This window comes from Camelus bactrianus, chromosome 9 (genome assembly GCF_048773025.1).
Source record: "Camelus bactrianus isolate YW-2024 breed Bactrian camel chromosome 9, ASM4877302v1, whole genome shotgun sequence".
Taxonomy (NCBI): Eukaryota; Metazoa; Chordata; class Mammalia; order Artiodactyla; family Camelidae; genus Camelus; species Camelus bactrianus.
Genome location: NC_133547.1, coordinates 47025054 through 47051346, shown reverse-complemented (window position 1 = coordinate 47051346; position 26293 = coordinate 47025054). Strand labels below are relative to the sequence as shown.

Below are 26293 nucleotides of genomic sequence, written 5' to 3'. Positions count from 1 at the left end.
TACCATTATGTCCTTCAGAAAGGGACTAAAGCGGAGGATATGGGTCTGTCCCGGGAAGGCCCCACAGGGTTCTGCTCAGTTACAGTAGTGGACACAAAGGTTGGCTTCTCTGTCTCAGATGGCAGGACTTGCTGAGTACATGGGGCTGCCTCTCTATAGGCACCCATGTTGCTTGCTTGCTTTTGTAAAAACTTCCTTTTGCTGGTCTCCGCCTCAAGCAGTTTTATGAGGAAAACCTAATGAGGGAAAAATGAAATTAAGAAATGTAACAGCCCTTTATTTCTAGTTACTAGTCTGAGCCAGGTGTTTTCATGCTTTAGCACGCACCAGCATCTCCTGGAGCTGTTAGTGACACTGAGTAAAAAATGTCTTTAACACACACATGACCTTCTTTCTGTATGTATAAATTTAGAACTCCTCAATATTTCAGTTGACTTTAAACAGAAAATGAGCAGCCAGTGAAAGTAAAGTTGATTCCTTCTCGCCCTGCCTTGCCAGTAGTCCAGTGACTTGATTTGCACTGGGTCATGAGGATGCTCCAATGAACAGAGTTTAAAATCATGGACCGCCTTTCGTCCTACCTGTCATCATAACACCACAGGAGGTGCTCAGGATAATATGGACAGTGGTTTCTGAGTCTGCAAAGTGACAGACAAATCATTTAGCAAAAATTAAGCTTACGGCACCTCTCGTTGGCTCACACTGATGACTTCACTTTTGTCAATTGCCTTTACACACTCCAAGCATGATGTTTTTTCTCTTCTAGTTTCGTGGATACAATATGGGAGATACACCCGTCCACATCTCAGGAACAAATTATTATCTGTATCCTTCAGATGGAGGGAGGATTGAAGTAGAAAAGACAACATTTGAAAAAGGTACATTTGGAAAGCAGCTGGTTAATAGCTTGGAAGCTACTAACCCATTTCAGATCAAGCTGATGCCTTGCACTCCTGAGTGATAGTTGAGAGTAGTGATGTGCCACTGAGACTCATTTACATCCCACATCCGCCTTTCTCAGACTCCACACACTTCCATTATGACTGACTCTGCAAAGCACAAGCCCACTGAGAGGTTAGCTCGGACACAGTAACACAGACATTCCAGTTGTTAAAATATTTCTGTATGATTAGAAAGTCGAATAATAGTGGCTGCAATTATTAATAATATTAATTACAACATGCAGTGTTACATCAGAAACCAAGTACGTACTGTGAATTTGGAGCAAATTCCTGGTTTGGTTTCTGGAGCACAGAGCCTGGGGGCCTGCTGCCAATATGCAGTTACTTTAGCTGTAGAGCAAAGGCCTCTGGGTTCAGGTCATTAAGAAGAAGAGGACTCTTATCTTACAGATGAGCTGTGGAGGACCTAGTCTGGAAAAAGGAAATGCTTAATTCTCTCTTAAGAGCAGACCTGGGCTCTCAGGAACCTATCAGGGACGTCATGCAGAGCTTCTCTTTTCACTGTGCTTTAAAACTCCCTTAAGATGGATTTGAGGACCTGGGCTTCTTTGACAGCTTATTGTCCAGTAGGGAGCAGTGGTCTCTGGGAGCTGGGAAGAGTCAGTGGGGGAGGGGACAGGAACAGGATCCTATTTAATGTCCACAAGACGATGCAACCCAGCAAAGGGCACCGTGGGCTCCTCCCACCCACACTCTGCCTGTGACGCCAGCTCACCACTTATCACCCCTGATCCTTCCCCCAGCCCTCCCTCCCTCTCTTAATTTTCCTTCCTTCCTTCTTCCCATCTTGTCATCAAATGACCATCAATTTAATGAGGAAATCATTGCAAGAGTGAGATGCTGTTCTCTATGTGGAATCATGGCTCAAGCATCCTTAGATAGTAACTGCCACATCAGACAAAAGATCATAGCAATGATCTTTAAAATACAAAGGGCTGCAAGTTATTCAGATTATTTAAAGAATGATTTGTGGTACAACTTATATCAAATGCCAGACCATCTTATTATATAAAGACTGTTTATTTAAAACATGAAAGGGATTTTTATTAATACATAGCTATAAATATTTATTTATATTACCATGTTTTAATATTTTGATTATCATCCCTGGATAGAGGGTACAATTAGTAGTAATTGAAAATGGGACTCTAGACCAGATAACTGAGAAGAGCACCAGACTCAAGTCTTATAATGCCGTGTTCTATTTTCAATAACTGTTCTTCACCTTTATCAAGATTTGCATAGGAATGTAATGTATGTAAGTTTCAAATGGTTCATAGCAAGTACAGTATTTTCATCTTAATCCTATCAACTTTGAGAGATGACAGTTCAATGAAAGTTGAAAAGAAAAGGCTGGGTAAAAAAAGCAGTAAAAAGCTGGAAAAGGAGATGATGAGTCAGAGCACTAGAAGAGAGAATGCATTGTTTGGAAAATTCTTGTATGTTCCCACTAATGAAAATACTATAACTAACATTTATACAATTCTTTGTAAGTTGCAAAACCCTTTCACATTAACTATCATATGTGATTAATCATAAAGTTGAGTATAAATATATCTTAGCTTAGCCAATTCATTCTCCCTTCTCCAATTTGATTTTTGATGCGAGCAGAAAATCTGCAAACATCTCCCTGGCCCACCTGGAATTTGTGTATTTACTTATTTATTCTTGGAATTCCTCCATCACTTTATTCCTTTTGGGTATCTTTTTATAAAAATGTTGATATCCCCAGATACTCCTATCCCTGGCTTAAATTCTATGCTGCATGACTTAGAGGTCTTGTCAAAGAGCTTAAAACGGGGCATCACAGTCAGCCTGCCTTCTATCCCATGATTCTATCCCAGGTCCAACTTTTATCAAAGTCAAAGTGGAAAAGGACAAGCACAATTTTATAATTCATTTGAGAGACCCTAAGAAAATTGTAAAAAAAAAAGAAAAAAATGAAGAGTATTATTCTTCAGAAGATGAGAAAGAAGAAAGAGAGGAAGGACAGAATTTTGAAACAAGTAAGCGGCTGCATTTCTGTGGCATTGGGTGTCAATACTTGAGCACTGCATCAGACCCGTCCCGGGCACTTAGTATGTGTAATTGTTCAGATGGTAACTGAAGTGTTCTGCATTGTGTTTGTACCCATTTTCCCTAATGTAATGTGTATGTACATTGCATACATAGCCCATCTATACCTTACTTAGTTTTGCCTCCTCTAGGCACCCAGCCCTTGATTCCAGCTGTCATGCAGAGTCTCCCTAGCCTGGCTACCTTTATGTAGCAATGTTGAGTTTGCAACATCCATTCTGGCTTAATTTTGTTTTATGCACCATACCAAGTGCTGTCTCTAGGACTCAAGTCCTCATGATTCCTACTGAATGTCTTGGCTTCTCTCCAATACTGGCTACAAAATGAAAGGTTTTCTTTCTATGCTCTGTCACCTAGTATCAAATTTCTTAAGTTCCAAGGATAAGAGAAGAATCCTAAATTTGGCCCGAATGGTCTCTCCCTGCTTGTAGGTGAGAGTTCCAAGTGGATGTCCACTGATAAGTCACCATGAAACTTTCTGATAACGCCATTTAATGTCTCCCGGCAACACCACCTGGGGAGGTTAATTGCTTCTCACTCATTGTGGGTTATACCTGCAGATGGAGAAGAGTTAATTAAAATATTTTGGACTCAAGTTAGTAAGAAGCTCAATAATTAAATCTTGCTAATAAATTTAGTTATGGTCACAATGTTTTCCAAACTCAAGGTAAGAATACACTGTTTGACAGCTCTGAATGTACCCAAGAACTTAGAAACAGAAATTTTAAAATTACTTTTTTTTGGTTTTACCTGTTATAAAAATATATGGTTTAGTGTAAAAATTAGGAAATATAAGAAAATTTTTAAAAGATAACGATTGCCCGTAATTCTACCACCCCATCAGTAACCACTATTCATACTGTATTTTTTTCTTACTTTATCATTATGAGCAGTTTCCTATTCATTAAATATGCTTTAAAAACAGGCTTTTTAAAATGATTTTTATAATAATTCATTGGTGTCTATATATACATATTTCAATTACTTAATCATATCCATGTTTTTACATATTTAGATGATTTCCACTTCACAGTGAGTTTTGCTTACATTTCATTCTGATAAAATGGAAATTTCCTTGATTTGATTTTATCTTTTAGAAGAATCAAATGCAGAGAATAAAGCTGTCAGCAAGTTTGGATCTTTTTCTGCCACCTTGGAAAACGGAATCTGCCTCTCCATAAGTTCCTATGGACCGAGTGGAATGGCGCCAGGTGAAATAAACACAGCGGGAAGGATAAGGGTCCCGTGACCAAGGGCGTCTGCCCATCCTCAGTCCGCTCACTTGTAGACACACATGTTCTGATTTAATGCCCCTCGTTTCCTGAGCAGTGGGAATATATGTGTATGTAAATATGTATTTGTGTGTGTGCATGTATGTACATATGTAATCTTTCATACATAGAAAATAACAACAGTTTGGCATTTTAAAGAGTGTTTCTCATATATATATAATCACATGGACACACATATAAGTTATCTTTGTTCACTAGCCCACGAAAATAAGTCTGTTAGTTGGTGCCAAAAAAAGGCAGGATTTGCCAAGGGGATTCCTCTTGGTTTCCTACAGAATAATATTTCTGTGAATCCTGTGATGGTGGAACTCCTCCAGGTGCTTCAGAACATTCACCTTAAAGGAGCCATTCATTGGACATCTTGAAGGATTTATTTACCACACTTTTAATAAACAAATTCTCCAACTGGAAGCCATTTCCTTACAAACCACAAAATAACTTGTCACTTTACCAGGAACCAATTAGGAAATCTTGTGGGTTCTGATGCGTTTTACAGGGGTCTAACCACAACAGATTAAAAAAAAAGCTTTGTAAAATCAAAAGGTTATCCCTGTGCTGGGCCGCCTTAACCTGTGTGTGAAGCACGGGGACCCCCTTGTCTCCCTTACTGTGCACTTCCATTTCTGTAGAGACATCATTTGCATGGATCATTATAATCTTGTTTTCTCCCCTTGTGCCAGATATTGTAGTACTGTAGTGAGTTAGAGAGCCCATTAAATTTGTTAGCATTTTTGCTTTATTTGGAGTTTTGACTTGTAATTTTGTATTTAATTTATTTTTAATCCAGCACTTGGAGAAGTGGTTTGGTGCCTAACAGAGTACGTATTAAAATCCATGATCAAACACATCCCTAAACAACCATACCCCTTCTGAACAAGGTTACCGTTGTTTTAGATTAAGACATTTACACACTACTCTCTATCAAGTATGTTACTGCCATTTCCTAAGTGATTTCCTCATTCTTGGTTTAGTCCTTAAATTAACATATAATCTTTCCATTTAAAGCAAATGTCCCTGATTTCAGGTTATAAGGACTGCATTTGAAAATGTTTATAGGGGTAGATAATAAGTAATGTTTTACTTTCTGTGTATAAAAAAAAGTTGAAGGCATGAGTCTGTAGAAAGTACATTATAAGTTCCTTCAGGATGCATGTAATACTAATATGTAAGAATTTTTATCTGCTAATGGCTAAACAAATTTGCAGTCCAAGTCTCCCCTCTTAATTCAGTATACACAGCTTTCTAGAGCTTATTCATCCTGCTTAACTGAAACTTTGTGCCCATTGATTAGTAACTTCCAGGTTCCTTCTCTCCCCAGCCACTGGCAGCCACCATGCTACTCTTTATTCTATGAATGCACCCATTTTAGATAACCTCATATAAGGGAATCACGCAGTTTTGTCTTTCTGTGACTGGCTTATTTCACTGGACATAATGTGCTCACCCTGTTGTTCATTACAGAATTCCCTTCTTTTTTAAGACTGAGTAGTGTTCCATTGTATGTATACATCACATTTTATTTATCTATTCATGTGCCAAAGGGCATTTAGGTTATCACTGCTTCTTGGCTACCATTCTTTTTGTGCCTTTCTGTTCTTTGACAAACTGTGCTTTTTCTTACCTCTGACATTTGCTCACACTGTCCACTTGCTCAGAGCTCTCTCTGCTGCTGTGTAACACCATCACTTCCAACAGTTAACTTCCTCCCACCCCTCAGGTCTCAGCTTACAGGTTACCCGCTCTGAGAAATGCTTCACCCGTGTCAACTGGGTCTTTGGAGGTGAGTGGAAAGTGCGTGGAAAGTGCTTAGGCAAAGAATCAAAGGAGGGGACTTCTAGAGACCAGAAATAGCATGTGCAAAAGCCCTGTTGTATAAAAGCATGACACGTTTATGGAAAAGCAAACTGTGCAGTACAGCTGGTCCTCCGTATCCCGTAACCACGGGTTCTGAATTCATAGATTAGACCAACCTCAGACTGAAAACAGTCTTTTAAAAAATTTCCAGAAAGTTCCAAAAAGCAAAAACTTGCCCCGCAATGTGCCACATGCCGAGCACTCTGCTGACTCCACGTGATGGAAGTGATGTGTGGGCGCAGTTGCTCCCTCCGTTTCTCCCTCCAGCACTCACTGCCTGACACTATTCACCTCGCATCTCATTCATTTGCTCCTCGTGTGCACGCTCTGTTTGTGTGAAAAAATGGCTCCCGCGAAGCATTTAAGTGGTCAAAGCAACCTCTCAAAGGCTGAGAGGGAACAGGAAGTGCTGTCTCCTGACAAGAAAGTAAAACTCTCAGATCTTGTGAGAAGCGGCATGTGGCTTGCTGAAGGGGATGTGAGGTCACTGAGAGCGAAGAGGACATTCCCACAGTAAAGCAGAGAGAAGCCGAGATTCATGGAGGTGTTAGTGATGCGCCTCTAATGGCAGAAGTAGATCTCTGGTTCGTGATGAAGGAAGCGCTTACAGAGACTGAGGAAACGTTATGTGTGCAGCTAAGGGACGTGTCGTAGAAGTGTATCCCTGCTGGGGGCAAAATTATGCAGGAAGGAGCACTGCGGCTCTCTGAGCACTGCGGTGAGGGGGTGGAGGAGAGCGAGGGGAAGGGCACTAAGAGGCGGCTGTTAGGTAAAGGGCTGCGCCCACAAGAACTTGAAGATCACGGGAGAGAGACATCAGCCGATGCCAAGGCCGCATCAGCGTTCCCAGAAGAGTTCCAGAAACTCTCAGAAGAGAAAAGCTGCCTTCCAGAGCAAGTCTTCAATTGTGGTAAAACAGGCTTGTTCCAGAAGAAGACACCCAACCACACCTGCATCTGTGAGAGTGCCAAGCAGGCCCTGGGGTTCAAGGCCCCGAAGGTTCGCCTCACCGTGGTGCTGGGCGGCCATGCAGCAGGTCACGGGATCAAGCCTCATCTAGGCGTAAACAACTCCTGGGCCCTTAGGGACAAAACCACAAGTGGCCTGCCCATGTTCTGGCAGCACGAGAAGGCCTGGGTGATGGCCATCTCGTTCTGGGAAGGGTTGCACCAGTGCTTCACCCCTGAAGTGAAGAAATACCTCAGAGGGAAGGGGCTGCCACTCCAGGTGCTCCTCACAACTGGCAATGCTCCCAGCCATCCTCAACTTCTCTGCCTCAGCGACAGGAAAGTGGAAGCGCCATTCCTGCCTCCTCCCGCCCCGTCTCTGCTACAGCCCCTCCGTCCGGGCATCAGGGAGTACGTTAACGCAGCGTGTACCTGCTTCGCCTTCCGCGACGTTGTTGCCGCCCTTGTGCTGACCCTGACTGCAGCACGGAGGCTGTGTGGAAGAGCTCTCCAGTCACAGTGGCCTCACGCCTACCGCTGAGGCGGCAGACGCCCCAGAGCTGAGACAGTCGGTGCGTGCTGGAAGCCCGTGCGGCGTGAGGTAGTCAGTGATTCCAGGATGCTTCCCCACTGTCGGTGCAGAAGTCGGGAATATCTGAAATGTTGCAAGGGAAGGCGGCGGGGAAGGCTTCTCTGATGTCACCTAGGATGACATCAAGGAACACATAGAAGAGCGTAGCGGAACCCTCACCAAGAAGGAGCTCAAAGATCTGCTGAAGTCTTCTACAGATGATTGTGATGATGCAGAAAATTTAGAAGAAGCAGACCCATCAATTTGGACACTTGAAAAACTGCAGTGGTTTTTCAGCAGGTGCCAGTGTTAAAGGACATGACCCTCAAGTAAGATCCTTTGATGGACTGAAACCTCCATGTCACCCAAGGTGTGACAACGTGCCTACAACCACTGCAAGGCTTGTTTGACGAGGCAAAGGAAAGGAAGAAGCAGCTTCCTATAACAGTGTTTCTAACAAAGCTTCTGCAGTTGTGAAGCCTAGACCTTCAACACCTGAAGACCCTCAGCCTCAGCCTCCAGACATCCTGACATTAGTATTATGAAGCCTCCTCCAAAGAGTCAGTGTCTGCAGCTGGAGCCCCATTCTTCTGGCCAGATGATCCTTCTGATACCCTGCTAGAAGGCTTAAATTTAGCCTTGTGTCTCACCACTTGCCTACAGTGCCACACATCTCATCGCCTCACTGCATCAGCCCTATAGGCACCAAACAGCAACCATCACTGTCACTGTCATCACCATACAAGGGTAGTGAAGAGAGAAGAAGCAGGGTTTGGGTGAGTGTTAACACACTGTGTGTGTGTGTGAGAGAGAGAATGAGTGAATGAATTTATATTTTCTCTTTATGATTATATTTTCTACATGTACTTGTGTTTTCAATGTTCTGTGTTTTAGTCTATGTACTTCTCTTTGGGGGTCATTAAACAAAAGTAATCTATCTAAGTGTTGAAAGAAAGAGAATCTTACATTGTTGCTGACATGCTCCATGTAGTTAAGCCTGTGATGGTGGTTTGGTTGGGTCTGTACCAAACATGTACAGACTTTTTTTTTCTTGTCATTATTCCCAAAACAATGCAGCCTAACAGCTATTTACATAGCATTTACATTGTACTGGGTATTATAAGTAATCTAGAGATGACTTAAAGTATATGGGAGAATGTCCATAGGTTATATACAAATCAGTACTACACTATTTTATATAAGGGACTTGATCATCCACAGATTTTGGTATCCATGGGGTGTCCTGGAACCAGTCCCCTATGGATACCGAAGGAAAAGTACAGCAGTGTGGAGGGTCTTTGTGTCAAATGCCCTTCTTCTGGGTTCGCATGATGCTCTGTACTTCCCCATCACAGACTTAACTCATGACATTGTACGCCTGAGCTTCCCTTCATCTGAGCTGCCCATTACAAGTTCCTGTGGTCTCATGCATCACTGCTTACCCAATTTGTGGTTCATGGTAATAGGTACTCAGTAAATATTCACTGAATGAGTAACTGAATGGGGATGAGAGCGGGAGTTTCCAGTTGCCTGTAACTGGACACCATTCACTTATTTATATGCTGTACTCCCTATGGGTCAGGCATCTTGCTGGCACTGAATCACAAAGATGAATAAAACCGTGTTACGTCTATTCGAAGAACTCATCGTCTAATGGGAAAAAAACCATTAATAGTGAAATGATTGCATAAGTGCTAGAAATCATACATAAACTGAGTACTGGATGCAGCTAGAAAATACTTCAGAGAGAAAGTAGAGTATCTGAGATGAGACTTTATTTATAGATGAGTTGGAACTCTCTGGACAAAGCAACAAGGACAGGGGAATCTAGATAGTAAGAAGCATTTGTATAAATACACAGTTGTGTTAAAGCATGGTGTCTTTACAGAAGGATGAAAAGTTGAGTGTGATTGGAGTGGAGGAGAGTGAGCATGGTCTGTCCTATAAGATTAATGTGTGCCGCAGCTTTTTAAATAAGGGAAGGGAAGTGACATGAAAAGATTTTATTTTAGGAACATAATTAAAGTGATGGTTTGGAAAGTACACTGAAGTGGTGGTTTTAGGAAACTGCTGCAAAAAAAAATCAAGCAAGAGATAATGAGAATATGAACTAAGGTGATAGGAACAGATAGGAGAGGCATGATTTGAGGGAAATTTCTGAGGGCTCGGTGACTGGTGGAATGTATAGAGTGAGTGAGAAAGAGAAAATGCAAATGTTCTCAGTGTCTAACTTGAGAAACAAAGGGCATGATTGGTCATGGTGTTAACTGAGGTTCAGAATGAACTTAGGAGGGTTATCTGCTTGGAAGAGGCAAGACTTACTGATTTTGAAATATCTCCAGTACCACAAGCAGGGGGAGATGTCTAAAAGCAGTTGGAAATATGGAGCTGGAGCTGAGAAGAAAGGGCATGCCTTGAGATGGACAGTTGGGAGTCATTAGCACAGAGGTGACAGCTGGAGCCCCGGTAGTGACCAAGATACTCAGATCTAGTAGAGATAATAAAGATGCTCAGCCCTGGCTGTGTACCACAGTCATGTGAGGTGTTTCACAGACGCAAATGCCTGGGCCTCATCCCCAGAGTCTGACTCAATAGGTCAAGGCTGGGGCTGAGAATATTTATTTTTTTAATTCCATGAATAGTTATTATGGGCAGCTGGAGTTGAGAACAACTGTAATGGTAAGGGGAAAAACCCTGGGACCTAACAATAAATATTTAAGGGCATAACAAAGAGGAAGCATCAGTAAAGGAGACTGAGGAAAAAATGACCAGGGAGGTGAGAGGAAATCCAGGTGGTGGTGTTACTCTGGAACCCAAAGGGGAATATAATTCAAGGTGTAAAGGATGCTCAAAGGCTCTGATGTAATTCTTCCATGGATTAGCTCCCTTTTTAGAATTCTGACAGTCCACTAAAACCCAGAATAAAATGAGTCTTCTACAAGAAAACTTTTTCATCTCAACTAGAAATCTGTTTCTTTTCTAAATTTTCTTGTTTGTATCCCTTATCATGTTCCTATTTAATATGTCCTTGTATTGAAGCTATTTGAGTGCAGATCTTATTTAAACTACATTGGCTTGATAAAGTCCCTTATTTTTTTCATTATTGTCCACTGCTCCACACTTTTTACATGTAAGAGCCTCTCAATAAATATTTCTCAAATAAATGAAGAGATGGTTACTGCTGTATCATTAGGGGTTTATAATCTAGTTGGGAAGGCAAAAACGTGAAATAATGACTCAATCAAATATATCAAAGTATTCAGCGCCTCAGATTTTTAAACTACAATTCTGATTTTCATATCAACTGCAGTACCGCTGAAGTCTATCCAGCTGATAAATCCTACTCAGCAGGGTAAAAATTGCTGACTTGTATAAATGTTTGAGATGTAACTTTTATATAACAAACACATCAAATATAAATGTCTGATTTACTTGTTTGCTTTTTTTTCTCTTTATAGAGGAGAAGGATCCTGATTTGGAAGCGATGTTGAATATCCCATCAGCACTTGCTCCAACAGTAATTCCTGTTATCGTGACTGTTCCCCAAGGCAAAGGAAAAGGGAAAACCAAAGGCAAAGAAAAACACAAAGAATCCCTGAAAGAAGAGGAACACCCAAAGAAGGAAGAGAAAAAGGTGAAGGGATCACCATGGATTCCCCAACTCTGCTTCTGCCTCAATGTTAACTTTTTTAAATTCATGAGTTATGTCAATAGTGTTGTTACAGTACATGTATTTTACTGTTGTAGATATATGAACACTCCTTGAGGTTTCCATTTTGAATGCAAAAGAAGAGATCTGGGCACAGGAGTGGGATCCCCATACCAGGAGATATACTGTCATATATGGACTGTCTCAGGTCATTCATCCCAACCTCATTCAACCATTAGTTCAACTAATGGTTAACTAGTTTAGCCATTTTCCCATATTAGATCTTGGGTGTTCTTTAGGCTTTTGGTTGATTAAGCTCCTACTATTCCTTATTTTCAATCATTTATTTGGTTCCATTGAGATAAACAACAACTGGAAGAGGAGGGTCTCTAAATAGTGGAAACACTTCCATTTGGTAGGTTGGGGCTTAGATATTGGTGTGCTAAGAATTCAGCAAGACTATGGGACAACCCACTTCCAGTTAAAGGGTAGCCACCCCCTGCCTCCAACCCTCCACCATATGCAAATACACACACACACACACACACACACACACACACACACACACACACAAACGTTTTCCTAATGGACACTTATTGAAGCATACAGATCAAAATAGTTTCTGAAAGAGGGACACAAAGGAATCTCCTGATAAAATCTCGACTCTTGGTATTAACAGGTACAGTTGTACAGTTTGTACAATGTACAAATCCTCAATTTATTGGAAAAAAAATGTGTTCAGAAGTGATTGGGGACCTGGATTTCAAAGCCTGATCCTTGAAAAGTTATGGGGTTTGAATGTTGTTAAGCCTTTGCACCATATTTACCCAGCTTTACTAGATGAGTTTTCTCAAGCTAGGGTACTTGACCCTTGTTAAGTAAAAATGTTCAAGTATTGAGCAAAATAGCCCCCAGTAATTCATTAATTGAGCTGAAAGCAATTTGGTGGCAAACCAATCAGTCCACCCAGCATTTTTTCAGATGGATGATAATGGAAGGGTGGGGGGTAGTCACTGGTTTTGAGTGTAATGACAGGTTTGTCATGGGATGTTTGTGTCTTTGAGCACTATTGTTAAAATTCTACAGAATTTCATGAGTTTTCTCCTCTTAATTTTGCTTTGTGTTTTTGATTTCCAGCCAACTATCCAGATTTCATTCTCTGTTAGTAACAAAGGCAGAACAATCTAAATGATCAACAATAGAAGACTAGAGAGAATAAATTAAAGGTCCAGCACTAGGGAATCAGTTGGACAGATTTTAGTGGCGAGGCACTAAGAGAGCCAGTTGGAAAAACTGAAATGATTATCTTCAGCTATGGTTTGAAAGTAGCCAAATAACCTTCATCCTGGAGAATGCATGACCAATCAAGGGATTCAGGCACAGTTAGCATAAAATTAATTAGACTTTGTTAAGTAGATGCACCCAAACTCTCATTAATTTATAAATAATCTTTTTATTGCCTTTTATTGTTTTGACTTACTAAGAAAGCAATGCATGCTCATTGTAGAAAAATAAAGACACATATGCCAGTAGCCTAATGTCTCCAGCATCAAAACAGTAAGAATTCGACATTGAAGGCAGTGGGATGTTGGTCAGCCCTTACACCTACATGTGCAAACAGAGAGCAATTTTTCAAGGCCAAATTCAAGCCCCAACTCCTCCATGATCCTTTCCTAATTATTCTCATTAACTCCAATATCTCCCTTTTCTGAGGAAAGATGTGCCAACCATTTGGTACTATTATTTAGCTGTTTCACATGTGTGATGCCATTCTACAAGCAAAATAGAAATTGCACAAAGGTAGAGACTCATGCATCCTTAGAGTCCATGGCAGGGCCCACTAGTCATGGACAAGTCATATTCTCAGCTTTCAGCAAGTCCTTGTTTAGTCCCAGTGAACCAATAGCTTATTTAGAAAATGACAGGAAATTATTCACATGTTAAATTATTTACAGGAAGAAGTAGAACCAGAACCTGTTTTACAAGAGACTCTTTATGTCCCCACCTTCCAAAACCTGAACGTGTCTTGCCCCAATGGGCTCCAGGTGACCTTCATTGGGCAAGAGTCCCCAGGTGAGTGCTGGCTGGGGGGTCAAGGAGGCAGGGGGGAAATAAGTCATACAGACTTAAATCACCATTGAAATGGTTTCCTATCAGTTAAATATACTTATTGTTGATGATAAACAGTAGGCTAATAACAATAATAACCACCATCTTTTGAGCACTTACTATGAGTCAGGCACTATTTAAGTACTTAACATACATGACAAAATACAACTACCATAAGCTAAGTCCTAATAATTTCATTTCACAAAATAAAGGAACTGAGGCATCAGGAGGTTCAGTAACTTCCCCCAGGTCACTCAGTCCCTAAGTGGCAGAGATAAAATGCTGTTCTTGGTCCAGTGGTGACAAAGCCAATGCTCTTAACAACCACTGCGTGGCCCTGTGTTCCTGCCTCTACAAAGGGCTGCACGCACAGAACTTTGCTGGTCTGATCAAAACAAAGGACAGAGTAGGTAGAGATAAGTGCAGGTTAAGTGGACGAAGAAAACCAGTCTTGTTCCTCGGTATCAGTATATATACTTTTATAGAATCTGTTTTTTTCTGTTGAGTCTGTACATTGTTCCTAACCTATTAAGATGAATAAATAATTACAGTAGGACTTATTTAATTAACCTGATAAGGGGAAGGAATCCACACTGGTGGTTGATGTGAGTATCATTTAAATGGAGACCCACTATGCAGTAGAATTAGGAGATGCAACAAAGCAAGCACTGAGCGGGGACTTGGGTTCTCATTAGCTGTATGGCCCTTTGAATACTTACTGTCTCTGGACCATGTTTCTCTGTCTGGCAAATGTTACATTATATCAGTGGATCCTATCCTTTCATAGCCAAATATCTTCTTTATTATAATTCCCTTATGTACCCCATATTTGAAAAGTGTATCTATTGAAGATAAAAATTATGCCTATTGAAAAATAAGTCAATGTTGTATTTACTTGCCAGCCAAATGAGAAGAAACTAAATGATGTAGTTGATCTATTTTGATTGAATATTTCTTTTCATTAGGCTTTCTGAATTATTAAAAATAGAGCATGGACCCTTATTTCTATCTCCAAGGATTCTTAGTGGTCCAGGTTTCTGTGATGTTTCTGACTGCGTGTACTACTAACGATGGCTACCGAAGTCGAAGATGCTATGAGTGTACTGAGAGGGATACTGTTTTCAAGTTCGAGGACATACTTATTTACTTGCTTGTTTGCTTGATCCTGTTATTAAACCACAACTTGATACTTGTTTCACTTGTCTTTTCTGTTAATTGTCTTTTTTAAATTGAAGTATAGTCAGTTTACAATGTTGTGTCCATTTCTGGTGTACAGCATAAAGTTTCAGTCATATTTATACATACATATATTCTTTTCATATTCTTTTTCACTATAGGTTACTGTAAGATACTGAATATAATTTCCTGTGCTGCACAGGAGAACCTTGTTGTTTATTTTTATTTTTTAAGATATTTTTAAATTGAAGTGTAGTAAGTGTACAATGTTGTGTCAATTTCGTCCTGTGCTATACAGTGTAAACTTCTTGTTGATTTTATATATAGTAGTATCTGCAAATTTTGAACTCCCAATTTATCCCTTCCCACCCCATTATTTAGTATGATATGTGTATTCTTATGTCATAATAGACAATGTGGTTAATAATAATTCTGCCTGGAATGCAGAATCTTTCTGGAACCCTCCATATATTATGAAATCCTAATTCAAGTTTGAAAATAATTACAACATAAATCAAAGCAGAGCTCTCTTCATAGGGTCAGCCTTGGGCAAGGGAAAGGAGGTCACATGGTGTAAGAAGAAAGAACCTAGTCTAGAGTTCTTTCCAGAGTGACCTTGGAATCCTTCCCCACCTGAATTTCTTCATTTACAAAATAATGTTATCCACTAAACAGAGTTGTTATAAGTATTAAATGAGAAGATACTTTCTAATCTGGAGCACATTATTCCAATGTTAGGTTTTTGTTTTTGTTTTGTTTTGGTCATGGTAGCAGGGGTTGTTTTTACAGCATAAAAAAATAGTTACGCACAGAGACTTGGTTCCTATCTCAGCTCTGACCCTGACTAGTTGTGTGACCTTGGAGAAGTTAGCCTCTATTTATTCACCTGAAACCTCTGGAAAATGAACGTGTCTAAAAGGGTTATTGAGGTGGGCTGATAAAAATGCATATACAAAGTATTTAACATACAGAAGTAGCTCAACAAATGTTTATTATCTTATCACAGTTATTACTTCTGTGACTTGAAGGATACCATGAAGCTTATTCCAAAATATTTTCCCATCAGCCCGATTATAGTCCTTGAAATGCCATCATTTCTTGTTAATAACCCACTTTATAAATGGAGAAGAGGAAAAGATTCAGTTAGCAAAAACCGAGTAGCTGTTGTGTGCCAGAGATTCTCATTAACAGTATGTTCTTTTGAGGAATATATTAGGTGCTTTTTTCCTTGATTGCCAGCGAAGAGTAGAACTCTGAGGAAAAAATCTGGACTTGATCAGAAATGAGGGGATTATGTTAACTTTGAAAGATGATAAATGATTTAAGAAGGGCAAGCCTGAGTATATTCACCTTTGAGCTCCAGGCAACTAGGGAACACCAGGCGGGAGCAATGTGTATCTAGCGGCAAAAGCTTCTTCAAAGGTGAGAGAAAAACACCAATGGGGAGAAAGGAGAACATCTAAGGCAGCATAGCTCTGCTCCCTTCCTAATTTTGCCCTGAAATATCCTGGACATCATTTGAGGGAGTGGCTTTCACATGGAGAACATACCTACTAAGTCCTTGTCGATGGCCTTACTACATTCAACTGTAAGAAAGGCAGCCGAGAACCAGTACTCGGGCCATGTGTCATGAAAACTGCCCTCTTATTCAGATGTAGACAATAGAATGAAGAAAAAAAAATTAAGCAGGAAGATAAAATCCCAGCCACACAGCATTGCCCAGTTCACAGTAAGCCCTTCTTCCTTTCTTTTCTTTCTTTCTTTCTTTCTTTCTTTCTTTCTTTCTTTCTTTCTTCCTTTCTTCCTTTCTTCCTTTCTTCCTTTCTTCCTTTCTTCCTTTCTTCCTTTCTTCCTTCCTTCCTTCCTTCCTTCCTTTCTTCCTTTCTTCCTTTCTTCCTTTCTTCCTTCCTTCCTTCCTTTCTTCCTTTCTTCCTTTCTTTCTTTCTTCCTTCCTTTCTTTCTTCCTTCCTTTCTTTCTTTCTTTCTTTCTTTCTTTCTTTCTTTCTTCCTTTCTTTCTTTCTTTCTTTCTTCCTTCCTTTCTTTCTTTCTTTCTTCCTTTCTTCCTTTCTTCCTTCCTTCCTTCCTTCCTTTCTTCCTTTCTTCCTTCCTTCCTTCCTTTCTTCCTTCCTTTCTTCCTTTCTTCCTTTCTTCCTTTCTTTCTTCTTCTTTCTTTTCTTTCTTTATTTTCTTTCTTTCTTTTCTTTCTTTCTTTCTTTCTTTCTTTTTAGATCAATATGTTATAGATGAGGACCCCACTTGGGACATCATGGTCCGACAGAGCTACCCCCAGAAGGTGAAGTACTATGAGTTCTACAAAACGGTGATGCCACCACTGGAGCAAGAGGCATCGAGAGTCATCACCCGTCAAGGCACTGTTGTCAAATACATGTTGGATGGATCCACGCAGGTAAAAGAATGTGTTAGATAAGTTACTCTTTCCTGCTGCAAAGGAAAATACAGCCAAGCTGTATATATAAGGAACAGTATTATGACAGGGAAGAGAAGCAACTCATTTGAAAATGGAATGATGCTTTAAAATGACAAAGAATAACGTTAGAAGAAAAAACACTACCTTAGATACTCTACATACTAGATAGATATTGATAGAAACTAAACATTTAGACATGTGATAAAGTTTTAAATGGAGTCAGAAAGATTGAAATAGAGTAATTTTCCAATTACCTAGAGGGAAGGGGGAAAGATGGGAAAACATAAAAGAGGTCAATCTAATAAAAGACAGCAAATAAAAAGAAAAGAAGCGAAGTAGAAGGTAAACGGAAAATAAAGTAATACTATTGTGTTGGCTATGAATCTGTTGTCTCTGAGCTCCAAATCTGCTCCTCTATAACGTGCTTTATGTTGGTGGGTCCAGAAGTTTGCAAATACTTTTCTTTGAATGATTTTTAACCAATTTCAGTTTGACACACTGTCGTTAATCAGTCTCTTCCTCCTTTCTGAAAATGCCAAACTTCTGTCTTTTTTTTTTTCAGATTCTCTTTGCAGATGGGACTGTGAGCAGTAGTCCCGATTCAGGTCCTGTTTGTCTTGCCGCTGAAGTGCCAGCAAGCCCGCCCAGTGGGGACTTGATGGACACGGTGTCTCAGCAAAAATCGGAAACAGCACCGTCGGAGGCTGTAATCACAAAGAAAGGTAATCACTGAAGCCTCTCAGTTTATAATGGATTCAGTACATCCAGGTGCTTAACCAATGTTCAATATTATTATCACTCTTCTATTTCTATTGAATAGATTCATAGATAGTCATATATATATATATATGAATTTCACTGGGAATCATAGCATTACACATTGTTTCATGAATTGCTTTATCTCTTAGTAATAAATAGCGGACATTTTCCTATGTCATTATGTACTCCGACATTACATTAGCTGACTACTATTTTAGAGCCAGATGAGCAGATCTGTGGTATCAAGGTCCTGAGTAGGCGTCTCTGTCTTTCTGTTTTCCTTAGAAGTTGCAAGAAGTCCACATTAGCTCTAGTCATGAGGTCCTCGTATCGTAACTTCCAAAGCAGAAAGGAGAGGGGGTGGACAGAGAGTTTTCACGAGGCTCTCTTGTATTAGCGAGGAAGATGTTTCCAGATCTTGCCAGCCCCCCACCCCCACCCCAGCAGATATTCTCTTGTGTCTCACTGACTAGTCCTGCCAGGGGACCTAGGCTGGGAAAACAGCATCCGATAGTTTTGTTTTTTTCCCAGGAGATGAGCACTACTGTTAGGGAAACAAGAAGGTGGAGAAGAATTGGGTAAGCAGTCAGTAGCATCTGCCATAATCTGTGTTATCATCTTGCTCTCCTCTGAGACATTGCCAATTCATAGCCCTTTCTCTACCACAGTGTGAACACGTCTGCTTCCTCATACCCTGGCCAGTGCTGGGTGTTTGTTGTCATTCTTCTCATCTTACTCAATCTGATAGACCATTAATGTATCTTACTACTATGTTAATTTGCATTTCTTCGATTACCAGTGAGATTAAACATTTAAAGTCGTTTTTTGCTTTTTTTTTCCTCTTTGTGAGTTTTCTGTTTACATCTTTCTTTGGTTTGCTGTTAGGATGTTCATTTTCATTTTAAGAGATCTTTATATGTAGGAGATGTGTGTTTGTGTACCAGGCACAATTCCTAATACTTGAAAATGTTGAATCAGCTTATCCTCCCAGCAACCCTGTGAGGTATGTATTTTAATAATCCCAATTTACAGATGAGGAAGTTGAGACACAGAGAGTTCAAGTAACTTATTTGAGGTCTTTCAGGTAGGAGGTGGTAGAGCAGGGATTTGAGTCTGGGCAACTAACTCGTAGATTAACTAACTCTCTCATGCATTACAAATATTTCTCAATTTCTCATAGGACTTTAATGATCTGAGACCAAGATTCAGTCTTTTTTTCTCAGTTTCACACATCTCACCACAGCATCCAGTAACCTTGTGTGGGCGCCAAGTGAATTCCTTTTTTGGTAACTCAAAATTTAGTGAAATGGATTTTCCTTGGGTGGTAGCAGAAGGTTCGTGGTTGGAAAAGTGAATGAAAGTCTCCTTAGAGCTTTCCAAACTTCCCAGCTCAATGGCTCACTCTCTTGTTGATACAAGAGGACTTGATGTAAGGATGGTCTGCATGCCCACTCCTCTCACTGCCTTACCTGGTTTCAAAGGGCTTCTTCCTCCAGCATGGTGTTTCAGATTTCTTCACAGCCCTTCCATCTGAGGTGACACAGCCTTTTCTTTTCAAACGAGCAGACTTAATTTTTTTTAGATCAATGTTAGTTTCACACAAAAAATGAGCAGAAAGCACAGAGAGTTCCCAGAGACTCCCTCTCTTCCACAGTTTTCCTTATTTTTAACATCTTGAAAATGTGGTACATTTATTACAGTTGAAGGATCAATATTGATACATTATTATTAACTCAAGTCCATAGTTTACATTCAGGTTCACTTTTTGTGTTATATACAGTTCCATGACTTTTGACAAATGCATAATATCATGAATCCACCACTAGAATATCATACAGAACAATTTCACCACCCTAAAAATCCCCTGTGCTCCAGTTATTCACCCTGCTCCTCTTCTCCATCCTGAGTCATCCCAGCCTAGAACTTCTGACAGCCACTGATCTTTTTATTGTCCACATAGTTTGGCCATTTTGAGAATGTCACATTATTGGAATCAGACAGTATTCAGGTTTTTCTGTTGCCTTCTTTCACTTAGTAATTAATATACATGTGAGATCCCTCCATGTCTTTTCATGGCTTGGCAGCTCACTTCTTTTTATCACAGAATAATATTCCATCATATAGATGTGCAGTAGTTTGTTTATCCATTTATCTCTTGAGCAATATATTGGTTGCTTCTAGTTTCTGTCAATTGTGAATTGAGCTGCTTATAAATATTTGCCTGCAGGTTCTTGTGTAGACATGTTTTCATTTCATTTAAATAAACACGTAGGAGCATGATTGTTGGCATATATATGTTCAACTTTGTAAGAAACTGCCAGACTGTTTTCCAAAGAGGCTGTACAATTGAGCACTCCCATCAGTGATGAATGAGACTTCCTGCTGTCCCACATCCTTGCAACATTTGGCATTGTCGGTCATTGGATTTGAGCCATTCTAGTTGATGTGTAATGGTATCTCATCATTGTTTTAATTTTAATCCCTAATGATATATGATATTGAGCATCTTTTCATATACTTACTTATCAACTGTATATTCATTTTTCTTTGGTGAGGTGTCTGTTGGTATCTTTCACCCATTTTTAGACTGGGTTGTTTCCTTAGATACATTCATTCTTAGAGGTTGTATTTCACTAGTGCTTTCTGAACCTGCCATGAAAAGACCACCTCAGTCCTTGTCCCTGGCACATTCCAAATCTTCCTTCTCCATTTTAGGGGGGATCCTACTCTATTCATTTTAAAGACTGCCCACCCAAGCTTCTCCCAGGATGGAATCCTGTCCTTTCGCTACTACATTGACCTACACCCTGTTCCTTCTAATAACACTTTAACATCTGAACCTGTGGGCTTGCTCTCTCATTTCTGCTTTCGGGAGCACTTATGTTCAGCTGGACCTTGGGGATTTCCCTAGTTTTTCTACAAATGTGATTTCTGGATGTTTTTCATTGTTATGATTACTTCATATGATTTCCAGAATGAGAAGAGGGGAAAGTGACAACTATGTTGCTGCTACCTACCTGACAAAAACTCATGTGTTTTTGTTTATTTTATCCTTTTTTTAATTTATCTAAGATGTTTCACTTATTTTTAGGCTTTCTTCTTTCCTAATGTAAGCATCTGTGGCTATAAATCTCCTTCAGGGTACTGTGTTAGCTTCATTTCATGAGTTTTATTTTAACACCAGGTTTACTGAAATATAATTCACATACCATAATATTCATCCTTTAAAATAATCAAATTTAGTATATTTACAGGGCTGTGCAACCATCTCCATTATCCAATTCCAGAATGTTTTCTTCAGTGCCCTCCCTAAAAGTACCCATTAGCAGTCACTCCCCATTTCCCCTTTCCCAACCTGTACCTTAGAACCACTAACTTACTTTTTGATTCTGCGAATTTACATATTCTGGACATTTCATATAAATGAAAACATACAGTATGTGGCCTTTTGTGACTGGCTTCTTTCATTTAGCATAATGTTTTTAAGGTTCATCTATGTTATATCATTTATCAGTACTCGGATTTTGTGGTCAAATAATATTTCATTGGATAAATATACCACATTTTGTTTATCCATTCATCAATTGATGGACATTTGAGCTGTTTTCACTTTTTGAAAATTACAAATAAATTTGCTATGAACACTTTTGTAGCAATTTTTGTGTGAACATGTATTTTCATTTCTCTTGAGTAGATGCCTGGAAGTGGAATTGTTGGGTCACATAATAACTTTATTCTTAGCATTTTGAGGGCCTGACAAACTGTTTTCTGAAGAAGCTGAACTATTTGACATTCTCAGCAGCAAGGTATGGAGGTTTCCAATTCCTTCACCATCTTTGCTAACACTGCTGTTGTCTGTCTGTAGCCGTTCTAGTGGGTATGCAGTGGTATCTCATTTTGATTTTGATTTGCATTTCCTTAATGGTTAATGATGTTGATCATCTTTTCATGTGCTCAGTGGCCATTTGTGTATCTTCTCCAGAGAAATACCTATTCAAATCTTTTCCCCAAGTTTCTGTTCTTTTGTTGTTACGTTTTTGTATATTTTGGATACAAGCTTCTTATCAGATGTATGATTTGTGAGTTGTTTTTCCACTTTCTTGGTGGTGTCATTTGATGGAGTCCAGTCTTATGAAGTCCAGCTTATCTATTTTTTTCTTTGGTTTCCTGTGCTTTTGACATCCTATACGAGAAACCATTGAAAAATCTAAAATCACAAATATTTAGTCCTATTTGTTTTGCTAAGAGTTTTATAGTTTTAGCTCTTGCATTTTTTAAATTCATTTTGATTTGATTCTTATATGTCATATAAGGTAAGGGTCTGAATTCGTTCTTTTACATTTGTTAAAATGACGATAATTTCCCTTATTGAATTGGTTGATATCTAAATCAAAAATCAATTGGCCATAAATGGAAGGGTTTATTTTTGGACTCTCAATTCTGTTTCACTGATATATGTCTACCTTATGCCAGCATCTCACTGTCTTGGTTGCATTAGCTTTGCAGTAAGTTTGGAACTGGAAACTGTGAGTCATCCAACTTTGTTTTTCTTTTTAAATATTATTATGATTATCCTGGGTCCCTTGCATTCTTGTATGAATTTTAGAATCAGCTTATCAATTTCTGCAAAAGAGACAGCTGAGATTTTTGTAGAGACTCCACTATTTATGTAGATAGATTTTGATAGTGTTGCCATCTTAACGGTATTGTCCCTCAATTCATGAACATGGAATATCTTTCCATTTATTTAGGTCTTTATTTTTTTCCAGTGTTATTTTGTAGCTTTCAGGGTACAATTATCCACTTGTTTTGTTAAATTTTTCTTAGGAATTTTATTCTTGATGCTATTAGAAGCAAAACTGTTTTATTTTTGGATTGTTCATTCGTATCAGTACAATTGATGTTTGTATATTGAACTTGTGTCCTTCAGGATACCTCTCTCAAGATTTAAATTCTCATTTCATGGCAACTCTGGAAATAAGATCCCCACCCCTAGCATTTGTTGCTCTTGCTCATATTACTGTTTGTTTAGTGACATTACTAAATAAAATCAGTTTCCTTTGTCCTGTGTGGCCACTGGGGTCTACGCACAGTTATCTTAGTGGTCAGCTAGTGATTGGACAGAGTTCCTTAAATGCTGCAAACTAAAAAGTCTCCCAGCCTTTGCCAAGGGGTTTTGTGTGCTTTGGGGGCCCACCTTCTTCACTCTGGAAGTTTAGAACCTAGCTTTAGCCTTCAGGTCAGCCAGGGGTGAGAGATTCGGTATTTCTCAGATCTTTCCGGGGCATGGGTACAGACCTGCTTGTGGCCTTCTAGAATCTCAGGCAAATGTCGGAGTTTTTCAAAGCCCTCTATGGATACATCATGCTTTAGCTCTTCCTGTTACAGTTTTTGGTCAGCCTCTTGTTTGCCCCAACTAGTATTGCTGCCTCAGGAAGATATACTGTAAACAATTGTCCTAGATTATTTCAACGACGGCCCTAGAAAAAGGTTATTCACAATTGGTTCTGACTCAGGTCAGAGGGCGGGTTTCTAGAGCATTTTCAGGCAAGTCTAACAATGACAGTTCTCTGTGAATAGGGGTTTAGGGAGAGTTCCAAGCCCACCTGCTCCCTCTAGTGGCTGCTGGGCTGTTGGTTTTCACAGCTACTGCGAGTCCAAGGCTCCCGTGGAGCTGGAGATGCGGAAGGGTGGAGGATGGGAGCAGGCTAAGTTCTGACACCACAAACCCCTTGTTCTTACTGCAATTCAGATGTTTTCCTTGAAGTGTTCCTCCAAGTGTTGCAATCCTTTGACTTATTTCCAGAGATCTGAAAAAGTTAATTTCGATCATCTTTTCCAGTGTTCTCACTGATTTGAGGGGGGAGTGGATTTTCAAAGGCGCTGACTTGCCATTCTAGATCTGCTGCTCCCACCTCACAAGAAATAATATTTACTATTTTCATTATTTTTTCTGTTCTAAACGTTTTCTAATTTCTCTTCTGACCCACAAGTTATTTAAACTTGTTTCTAACTTTCCACACCTATGAAATTTTTCTAGTTCTTTTTATAATTGATCGTTAATCTTTTGAAGTTTTTGAAACATGAGATATAGCCTCATCTATGGTCACTTTTTTTTTTTTAAATTCTGTATATGTTTGAAAAGGGCATATACCCTGATGTTATTGAGTACAGTGTTCTGTTAATATCTATTAGATCAAACTTGTTAGTTGTGTTATCCCACTTCTATCCCAGTTCAGCAGACTTCTCCATAAAGGGCAGGGTAGTAAATATTTGAGACTTTGTGGGCCATATGGTCTGTCACAAATATTGACTCTGCCATTGTAGCATGAAAGTAGCTTTAGGCAACACATAATCAAATAAGCATGCTGTGTTGTGTTCCAATAAAATTTTATATATGGACTCTAAAATTTGAATTTAATATAATTTTCATACATAACAAAATATTTTTCTTTTGATTTTTTAATTCTGTAGAAACGTGCAAAAAATTACTACTTCATAGACTGTACAAAAGCAAGAGAGTGGGCCATATTTGCCCCACATGTCAAAATTTAACAATCGTTATTCTATGTTACAGATGTTTTAATGTACAATATCAATTTATTCAGCAGAAATAATGTTTATAAATTTCCTGAGAGAGCAGAACAGCCCCTTTTGCACTCCTTACAATTTAATCTTTGTTTCTTTAGATCTGAAATAATTCTGTTTTTTAATAGTTCTCTCAGATTTGCCTTTGTGTATTTCAAGGCTATGATTTTAGATCCTTACAAATTTAGAATTGTTACCTTCCTGGGGAATTTAACTTTTTATCAGCACACAATGACTTTTTTTTCACTTTTCATTTTTATTAGGTAAAATTGATGCAATTTCACTACACATGTGCAATATATTGCATATAAATATATGTATACAATGTACTGCACATACCTTTTTAAATTTGCATATATGTGCTGTTCATTGTTTCTAAGAACAGTTAATAGCTTTAGCTTTTTAAACTTACATAGTTATGAAAGGAATAAAGCCAGCCACAAAATAAGAATCAACAGAATGCTGTAATCCAATCATGAAAGACAGTCAGATGTGCTCACACATATTCAAGAAATCGATCATCTAAGTTATAAATAACGATGACTTTTTGTTCTAGGAATCTTTCTGCCCTAATGTTGATTTTGCTTATTTTATTATAGCTACATCATCTGTTGTTTAATTCTTTCCCAGTATAACTTTTTCCATACCTTATGTGGTTTATGTCTAAAACATCTCTTGTGAGCAGCATATTGTAAAAATTAAAGTCGACCGTTTTGTGTTTTAACTGGAGGTTTTAGCCTCTTGGTTGTACAAGAGACATTTTCTGAAAATGTCTTTATGTTGCCCTCCTTCTTGAAATATAATTTTGCTGGGTATAGAACTCTCGATTAACGGATATTTTCTCTCAATATGTTGACAATATTCTTCATACTCTTCTTTCCTCCAATTTTGCTTTTGAAACAGTGGCTGTTAGTCTAATTGTTTTTGCTTAGAAGACAATCTAACTGCCTTTAAAATATTTTCTTTTTTTATTACAATTTCAATATGATTTAAGTAGGTGTGGATTTCTTATTATTTATAGAAGTGGGAATACTTTGGGCTTCTTGAATTTGTAGTATCTTTCATTGGTTCTGGAATTTTCTCAATTATCTTTTCAAATGTTGTTTCTGGTCCATCTCTTTCTCCTCTTCTTCTAGAATTCCAGTTAGATTTATATTTAGGAACTTTTATTTCACTTCCGTTACTTCTATCACATTGGCTCTCTGAGCCTCATGTTAAATGATTCCTACAGTTCTATTTTTCGGTTCTCTTTTAATGCTCTGGAAATATAAATAGGTCCAAATTAAGTCTTAGGGCAATGGAAATGCTTAGCTGAATGTATCTGTCCTCTTTCGTTCTTCCCATTAGTTGACTCTGCACCTGAGGCCAAGATCCACGCCCTGAAGCATGTTTCATGGTCTGAATCTAAAGGCTCTTCCTGGAGGCAGCAATCCTTTGCTACCTTTTTTGCAATTTGTTTCTTAGTCTGAGTTTACCTTGTAGTTGAGGCTTGGCAACACTAGCAAAACTTGTCCACAGAATACTCATTATTATTCATGTAAATGGAGTAAATCTACCTTGACAGAGGAATTGAGGTAATATTTACAGAGTTCCGTGGGTTTCTTCAGTTATCTTCCTGTTCCAATTAAATGGTGGGGACGGGGACGAGACTGAGAGGGGTCTGTGTATCAGGTGATTATCAGTGTAGTAATTAAACTGTACAAACCCTCTCCCCTGTGAGAGGCCAAGGTGTGCTTGGATGGTAATGCTCTCCAGATCCAGGACTGAAGAAAGGAATCTATTGAAATGCTAGAGTATAATAAGTTAAAAGAAGGAATCTGAAAGTTTGACACATATACAGGAGAAAATGTAGGTTTTCAAAACCAGGCCATGGGACCCCAA

At 39.1% G+C, this 26293-nt stretch overlaps 1 protein-coding gene across 1 annotated transcript in view; it reads left to right on the top strand.

Moving 5' to 3' along the window:
* Nucleotides 1-26293, top strand: part of SPAG17 (sperm associated antigen 17) — a 192200-nt gene that overhangs the window by 116696 nt on the left and 49211 nt on the right. The window contains exons 22-28 of the mRNA XM_074370283.1: nucleotides 767-878; nucleotides 2807-2968; nucleotides 4136-4249; nucleotides 11161-11336; nucleotides 13307-13424; nucleotides 16866-17044; nucleotides 17628-17787. Coding sequence (XP_074226384.1) covers nucleotides 767-878; nucleotides 2807-2968; nucleotides 4136-4249; nucleotides 11161-11336; nucleotides 13307-13424; nucleotides 16866-17044; nucleotides 17628-17787 — 1021 coding nt within the window. The remainder of the gene's footprint in view (nucleotides 1-766; nucleotides 879-2806; nucleotides 2969-4135; nucleotides 4250-11160; nucleotides 11337-13306; nucleotides 13425-16865; nucleotides 17045-17627; nucleotides 17788-26293) is intronic.